This window comes from Phaethon lepturus, unplaced genomic scaffold (genome assembly GCF_000687285.1).
Source record: "Phaethon lepturus isolate BGI_N335 unplaced genomic scaffold, ASM68728v1 scaffold5032, whole genome shotgun sequence".
NCBI classification, from domain to species: domain Eukaryota; kingdom Metazoa; phylum Chordata; class Aves; order Phaethontiformes; family Phaethontidae; genus Phaethon; species Phaethon lepturus.
This window is the reverse complement of record NW_010524311.1, coordinates 146,018-154,855: the sequence shown is the minus strand read 5'-3', so window position 1 is coordinate 154,855 and position 8,838 is coordinate 146,018. Positions and strand designations below refer to the sequence as shown.

The 8,838-nt window shown below is 39.0% G+C and overlaps 1 protein-coding gene across 1 annotated transcript in view; it reads right to left on the bottom strand.

Annotated features, from left to right (window-relative positions):
- Positions 1–1,244: 1,244 nt before the first annotated feature.
- PDE10A (phosphodiesterase 10A) overlaps positions 1,245–8,838 on the bottom strand; it is a 107,189-nt gene continuing 99,595 nt past the window's right edge. The window contains exons 21-22 of the mRNA XM_010282419.1: positions 6,892–6,980; positions 1,245–1,698 (exon numbers count right to left, since the gene is read on the bottom strand). Coding sequence (XP_010280721.1) covers positions 1,581–1,698; positions 6,892–6,980 — 207 coding nt within the window. The 3' untranslated portion in view covers positions 1,245–1,580. The remainder of the gene's footprint in view (positions 1,699–6,891; positions 6,981–8,838) is intronic.

Below are 8,838 nucleotides of genomic sequence, written 5' to 3'. Positions count from 1 at the left end.
AAATGGCCATGTTATCACAGAACCACTACAAAAGTGTATTATCTGTGAAAAAGCAGATAATGCAGTATAGGCTGTATGTGAAAGGTATGCAAAGACTGTGTTTTCACCTACTGTGTGGATCAATATGAAGATTTTTTTCCTCATTATTTTTAAGAGAAACATGAAGGCAAATTAAGTGTTGTCGAAACTTACTCTGTACAATTGCACTAAATTTAAGAGAGTGGCATTAAATGTAAGGTCTTAAAGTCTGTGCATAAGTTTGTAAGGCCAAAGCCTAAGTCAGCACAGAACCGTAAACAACATTTTAGAGTACTTTTCTTCAGTCAGCTATTCTTTCACTAAGAAAGGCAGTTCTAAGCCTGGAAATTTTGATGAAATCAGGGAAAAAAGCAAACAGACAAATGGAGAAGTTTCCTAATTTCACTCATCTTGGGATGGGGGAAAAGAGCAGTAGAAGACATGCAGTGTTACTGTGCAACACAAAAGCTAGTCAATACAAAAACATTTTTGATTTATTGTGATGGTACCACAATGCCTCTTATCAGAGCTGACTTTTCTGACAAGGCTTTTGTTCCCAGCAGATAGCATACTTCAGGTATGTCTCTAATACCTGTTAAAATACAACTCAGCAGGTAGAAATAAAAATGATTACTTTACTTAATTGTGAGCTAGGCAAGGAAATCTTTGCTGTCACATTTAAATTTTAATCCGATACTTCTGTCACTTGGATACAAAAACTCCAACCCGAAAATCTCTCTCATATCGGAGATAAATATCCAGTACTTCCAGTGTTTGAAGGGAGGAGTTGTCTAGGTTTATAAATCATTCTGAAGAACAAAGCACCATCACTAGTTCTTTCAACGTTTGCCTTGTGAAATGACAGACAATTTGCATCACGATGCTTAATGAAGTACTTCAAAACTTTAACCTGAATGTTGGTTTTCCTTTAGTTTGCAGCAAGAGAATTCACTGTAACCTAAGCATGAATTATAGTCTCCAAGGATTCTGCTGGAGTTCAAACTGATTACAAGTAGATCACACATAAACATTCACAATAGCAATGGGTATATTGTTCTATTTATAGCCAAGAACTCCCAAGTGACACTGGTGTTAAAGCCAGCCACAGTACGGTATAATAAAAGTACCATTGAAACCCTTACTAGAAAGATACAATTTAGAAGTACCCCCTAAGATTCCCCCCCGCCCCATCAGTTTTAAATTAAGGCCTCAGCAATGTAGCCCATGAGATAAGGCCAGTCTTTTATATTCTCAAGTCGTAAGTTCTCTTTTGATAGCTGATTCCAAAACATCTGGGTGGTTGTGTTCTCTCTGTTCATGTTGTGTCACTGGTGTAGGTCAGGAGATTGGCTGCCAGAGTCATTTAGCCGAGGTAACTCCATGGGTGTTACCTTCCTAGGCAGATCTGCTGCTTAGTTAACATTTTGTAGCTTTTCTTTTCCCTCCCCCCCCACCCCCAAATGAAAACAAAACAAAACAAAACACAACCCCAAAACAAAACAAAAAACAACCCCAAAACAAGAAGGGACGCTTCTCGATTTAAAGCAATCCGTTGCTGCTCTTCAGTCATCAATCTTCACAGGAAGCGAATCTGAGGTCCCAGGGGCAAGGGATTGGGAGGGAATCCATATAGAGGCTTCCTCGCCTCTAGTTACTTTCTCCCATTGGTTGAGATTATCCCTGGAGATGCAAAAAAGTGAGAGGTAAAGCACTGTTCATAAGCTTACTGGGATTTCTTCCTAACAATACTGTCTGCTGTACTATACTTTGAGATGTAGCTTTATACCGTATGTAAGTACCTCTATGTCATCACACTTCCATCATCTTTATGTTATTTCATCCTTCACCTTCATTTATATTATTCAGCTTCATCCCATTTTGTAATTCTGTGTGGCTCATATACATGTTGACTATATATTAGCCTATGGCATACCTTGCCCAGAACAAGCCCTGGAGCTAGAGGCTAGCACCCACTTCCCTTACAAATTTCTCGCCCTCATGGCTGCAACGAAAACCCAGCTGTGACCCAACGGAGACACGCCTGCAGAGACTCTGAAACAGCAGCCTGGAGACAAGTGGCCTTCCTCACTTCAGACTTCAGGGATTTTACCACAGCGTACTTTGGCCCTTCTCAAAGCCACCACAGAGATCAGGACTTCCGCCAGGAAACCTTCTTCACTGGAAACCACAGAAGCGCATTAAGCCTTCTGAAACTCCTACACATGGGCTGCCTGGCAGTGTATGAAGTGTTGCATGCCAACATAACAGTATCAACTTTCAACTACTAATGTGATGATCATACTATCGGTCTACTACATTTAAAGAGTAATATCCTTCCTCAAGACAGACACTTTTTTTTAGCATCTCACAGCCTGGATAACCCCCAAGTCCAAATTTTGGTTCCTGAGCCATAAAATGATGAGAAATTAAGCTGGTAATGTTCTAATGATCTGAAGGGAGTACAGAACCATAATCTTACTTGCTGTACACTAGTACCACTCCCGTGACTTGGAAGCCTATGTTGATGATATCCAATAGCAGATGATACTTGCAACCTATGGCCAAATCTAGCATTCAGTCTTCAAATACATGAGAAGGAGAGCAAGCTCAACTGTTTCAATTTCATACTATGGGATAGCGAGTTACTAAAACAGTTCTTGGATGTCTTCAGTAAACAAAGAGGATGGTAAAAGTACCAAGGTCTTACATGGTATGTGTCATATTATCATATTACATCAGAATTTATGTGGCAGAGATCTTCTGATTTTTATGTCACAGCTTTGTCAAAACAGTTGATAAAACAGCAAATAATGAGCTGAAAGCACAGAGAACAGATAAGAAGAGAAACTGCTGCATTTTCTGGGGATGGGAGAAGGCAGGATCTGATGGAGTCTACCGAAGAAAGCTGGTGCCCTCTAGGGGAACACCTACACCGTTTTCCACAGGCAGATGGAAACCTGCTTTGCCAGTGCTCCAGGCCAACAGGAAGTCATGAAGCCAGCGTTAACGTGGTGCTGAATCTCACCTAACACAATCAGGCACTAAGGATCACAAAAGCTGAACCGTCACTCTTTCTAGGCCCCTTTCCTGAAACTGGGAAAGTAACGAGGAGAATTGCAGCCAAAGTATTTTTTAAATTATGTCGGTTTCAGCAACAATTGAGAGACCTGAAAGCACGTGGAAAATTGTTTAAAATTATTTGGTCTGAAATAAAGAAGTTATGGCAAGTGGCATCAAATGGCAGTTTTGATCTATACAAAATGACAATACAGTATTTTAAAAAGTGGAATAAATGACTGCACAAGAAAACATTCTAGATTCTTAGCTGCTACCTTACCTCAGGGAAATCAGTGACAGATACTTTTTTTTTTTAAAGAGGTAGATAATACGATTCATTTGCCGTTGTGCTCTCAATGAAGGCCTGGCTCCTAAGTGTCTGGAATAAATGCCCAGAGGCTTTCATAATAAAAACTTTGATGCTGACATGCTGCCTCGGCTGCTTCTGCTGCTATTATTTGCAGCTGGTGTCTGCGTTCCAAACAACTCAAGGACGCAGCAGCTTAAACACTGCGTTCCAAGAACACGTACTGCTGGTGAAGGGGTGATATCAAAATCGGTTCAGTCAGCAGTTGAGGCGATATCAAATGGGAACGAGGCTGTATTCTTCTAATGGCACTGAGTAATAGTTACCCGTCAAAAATAAAGGAAGAAAAAATGTAGTGCAAAATCAGCTATCTGAAACACTCCAGAGTAACCTAAACCCTGCAATAATAGACACTTTAGTAATTGGGGAGTTGAAGTTAGATCTGTGTTCTTGATCTCCTACTCCTTATCTCCAAGTCTGAACTCTCAGCGCTTCCTCCTCAACCCCCAAACAGACAGTAGAAGGTAATTTTAAGGCCAAGCTAAAACTATCAAACGGCTCCTCAGAAGATTTTATGCCAGGGTGTGGATTTTCAGGAAGCTCTTTAGTCTAATGGAGATCTTAAACACCTATGCCCCAGTTCTGCCTTAGTGCAATCTAAATTAAGGAATGCACAAGAGCAAGGTGGGGAGCTGTGCCTGTACAGAGCTCTGCCCAGTCTGGAGACTGTGCCAGTGTAGCTTTCAGAAGTATCAGTATCATAACTGTAATTGGAATTCCAAACAACAAACATAATTTCTAGAATAGAAAAGTTTCATATGATCTCTGCCAGGAGTCCGATTGCTTGTATTTCAGACATCACACCTTTGCTAGAATAGAAAAGTTTCATATGATCTCTGCCGGGAGTCCGATTGCTTTTATTTCAGACATCACACCTTTACAGACAAACCCACTCTTGAAAAGATGTTCATGCTTGATCTTCAGAAACACAGAGAACCTTTAATCTAGAACACAGATGTATGTGGGTGCTTTTACACTCTACAATTCAACTTTAAGTCTCCTCAGCTGAGTACTGAAAGATGGACCACCAAGTATTACAAGCCACTTTTTCAAACAAGCCTAATTTGAATATCCATGTGGCTAGCAATCTAAAGATATGGGTCTTCCCAGAACACTGCTCCCAAAAAAGATGCTGGGCAGTCTTAAGCACTCAACCTAGCCTGTCTAAGCCTCCATTAAGTGGAATAACAATGCTAACTTCTTACCAAAGGTACTGGCAGGCTTATGCAAATGGTTCTACAGTAAATACAAACAAATTTTTACGACCTCCCATTTGATTGTGCTAGTAACAGACTACCTCTCAGTAAAGCAGTCGGATGACTCATGACCTTGTGAAGACTGAAAGGATTACAAGCAGTTCTGTAGTTTACTTCATATTCTCTGATTTCACACTGAAAGCAACTCTTCTTTATTTGTCAGAGTACACATTATTCAATTAACTATAATCAAATTATCAACACGTATATATTAGGTCAACACGGCTCATGGAGTACGCATTTCTACCCTGTACTGTAACTCCAAATTCCAAAACAGGATTTGATACCATTATGATAGTAAAACACTCAACGGTGTTTTGAAATTAGAGGAGAGTTTAATGCTGTATTGTAACTAACGGCACCACTAAAATGCTCACTTGTGAATACTTCCACATTGCTCAATTTAGGATAATAAATTACTGCCTATTATTGACCAGGCATTGTTACTTTCACAGTTGCTAAGTACAAAAGACACTAGTGTAAGGATCACCTAGCCTGACTGCCTGGAGAAGACAGGCCTTGGCAATTCGTCACAGTAACTATGCCTCAGCCCTGTATCCCTTTTACCTCTCTCTTTTAAAAAGTATATCTAGCCTTGGTTTAAGATCTCCAACTGACATTAGTCCAAATGCTAATAAAGACATTCACCATACTGCTTGTTTGAACCTTTGGGCTTTAAGTAGTCTATACCTGCTAAATTAATGTGCTTTGTCTAATCAGAAAACATACTATGAAGACAGTTACAGATTTTGATAAAGTCATTCTCTTGGATAAACTAAGTATGTTGGATTTTTTAGTCTCTCACTACGAAGATCTCAGAACATTCTTTAAGCTCTTTCTTAATCTTCTCTTATTTGCCAGTGTCTTTGTCTACTCCTCTTAAAGCACAGATGCTAAACAGGATTTCAGCTATAGCCCCATTAATGCAGTAACTACAGAGGTATAGTCTCTAATCCTACTTAATATTCCCTCCATATCCATCTAAGGGTTGCACAGCCATGCCTAGCAATGAGACCTCAGAGGCAGCTATTAACAATGTCTCCTAGATAATCATTGTTTTTCATAAGATGTCCTCTGTCCCACTGTACAGACCTACAAATTCCTCATAGCTATATGAAATAGCATTTGGGTGCAAATGAAATTATTTTGCCAACCACTATGTTAAATTTCATGGCATTTTGTATATAGTGCCTTCTGTTTGTATATTTTCTTTGTATGTAGCCTGCTGTTACTTCACACAAATAATTTAGTCCACAATATCAGGAAAGTGACACAGTAGGTAGATCTGCCATACAGGACAAAGAAAAAGTTCAATACAAGCTAGAGTTTGAGGACCACAAGAGAGAAAAAAGAAAACAAAAGAAGATTATGAGAGAGGTGCTAGCAAGAACATAGAAAAACAGGTCTCTCTTCCCTGGATGTGACTAAAGATTGCTGGCATTTTATGAACCAATTGTTTTTCTTTAGAGAATACTGATTAACCTGAAACTGGAACATTTTGAAGCATACTGGTTTCAACAGAAGTTTTGTCAGGCGAGATTGCTAAGGTCCAGGATATAATTATTGGACAGAACTACCTAAAAAGAGATCCATCGTCATTCCAGGGTAGAAGCAGCCAATTGGTTAAGGACCCTTGCTTCTCCTCCAGAAGACCCCAAGCTACAACCCAACTGATTGATAGGACAAAGTTACATTTGCCTCTCCCACATCCCAGTGGTGCTACCCTTGCACTCCCAATTACTGAATATCCCGCGGATCTTTCTTGTCCTGCTTTTTAATAAAAATGTTCTGACATGAAATAAAACTACATGCCAAAACCACATTTTTTTTAATGAAAGAGAATTCTAGCCAATCTTGGTTGTGAGAACCATGCTGAAGTAAAAAGGACACAGAAGGAAATTGCACTGAACCAGCCTAGATCTGGATACATAAGCACTGAACCTGTTTCGCTCTAAATGCTTTTGGCATCAAACACACTCTCATCAGCTGTCTCTGTAGATCTGCACGGGATAGTCCCAGCCAGTAGTTACTGCCTCTGGGTTTCTGCACAGATTAATGCGAGATGCATATCCCTGTTTATCTGCATGCAAATTCTAAAATTAAAAGTCTGTATTTCCAGACAAACTTGCAAAGCATGTTTGCTTTTTCTTTAACCAAGCTACATGCTATGTAAAAACTTGCACATTTACTCACCTGCATGCTCGGAGTAGTGGCCCAGTTGGAGGAAATATCTGTGCAAGTGTGGTGTAACATGGGATGGCTACAGCATTGTAGAACCCAATCTATGAAAAATAGCAATGAAAAAAAAAGTAGTTAAATGTTGCCAAACTATAAAACTGAAAGTTAACAGACAACTAACTCAAAGATGTTGATTACATACTTACTTACTACTTATGTTAGTACTTCATACTTCTGCATCTCCTCTTAATATCTGAATACTATAAATGAAGCACTAACAGTGAAGTCTCTGGCAATTGTCTCTCTGACAATTTGCTTACATGCCTCTCTTTTGTGACTAACATGGCTGCATCAGATAGGATTTTCTACAGGACCTTTTCGTATTCAATAGATTCCATTTATTTGCTAAGGTTTTATCTGGCTTTTTGGTGTCAGTAGTGGCAGGAAGTAGGTGCAGACGGCAGAGCCATTTCTGCAAACATTATTCCTGTGATGATTTTTTTTAAAAAAAAAGGGAAAGTTGTGCAGCATTGACAAAATATGGTCAGATTCCGGATTGTTCTCATGTCCTCCAGAGTATGTATTCTGTATCTCAATTTACTTGAGATGCTAGGGGCTTTGCACCTTTGGAAAGTTTCTAAAAGGTGTGCACTGTGATCAACAATTGCTTTGCAGCATCTTTTCATGTATGCAGTACAATGACGTATTTTTAACATTATCATATAATGCTAGTCAGAGAACATCAAATGAGCACCTTTTTCAGGAAATCTGATTCATACAGGCTTAGGGGCCTACGACAGCTATGATGTCACAGCTGAACTGTCATGACACGAGGGAATTTTTAGAAAATGTTACTTGTTATTAGCAAGGATGACAGGTTAAATTCAGATCCATTATAACATCACTCACTTACCCCAGACTCTGGTGATAGTTACAGTAGTGCACTATGATCTCTTTCTTTGGGCAGAGTTTTTAAATGCTGTTTAGTGAAACACCATGTATTGTACTGACACCAAAGAATTTGATTCTTTTGAATCAAACCAAGACTCAAAAAATTTGAGTCTTTTTTAAACAGTCTAAACATTGGCCCTTATTCAGAAATCGAAGAGCAACTCTTGTCCTCACCTCCATCAATACAGAGATTCCTCCCATACTGCTATGTAACCACGTCTATTCTGTACTATAAAAGAAAAAGGATACATTTTCTGACCCAAGAAGCCAAAAGCCTGAGTTGAAGTAACCATGATGTAACCAACAGAAAGCAACTGTGAGAAGGCAAGGCTGCACACAGCCCTGACATCTGCTCATCAACAAAAAGTTTGCTATTTTGCATAGTGCATTGTTTTCTTCATGGTTTTTTTTTACCTTGTTTGATCGTTTTTAAGGGGAAATATTTAATTTCAGTAGGAAATAGCAGATTACTCCATAGCTATAAAAAATTAAAATGGGACCTTTGGTACGGTCACACTGTAGACCTTCTGGCTGAGAAATGTGTCGCCATTGAAAAACATAAAAGATTTCAACCAAACTAAGATCATCTGCAATATATTCTGAAGAACCTCCTCTTTGGAACCCCAGTATTTAGAATAAAATGTGTCCTTTAAAGTCCTGAAAGCTTTTAAGTCAAAATGCACATCAAGGAGGAAAAACCCTAAAAGGCTCAATGGATTTAGGTTTTGAATAAAGCTAAGCTAATTAAAAACATTCCTTTGTGAGAGTTTCCATTTCTGACCAGAGAAAACTCACACAAATTCCTTTTGTAAAAGGTTTAGATTATCTGAATAAATTATTCCAGATTGATTTTTTATGTTGCTGTGGCTAGAGAGAAAGCCTACATTTCACTCTGGTACATGTAAACTATTGAAGTCACTGCAGGAAAGGCAGTGTACATATATCCTACAGATGCGTAAGCAAGAGGAACTAGAAAGCGCCTTTTGTTTCTGAAATAAATTGTTCCTGTCT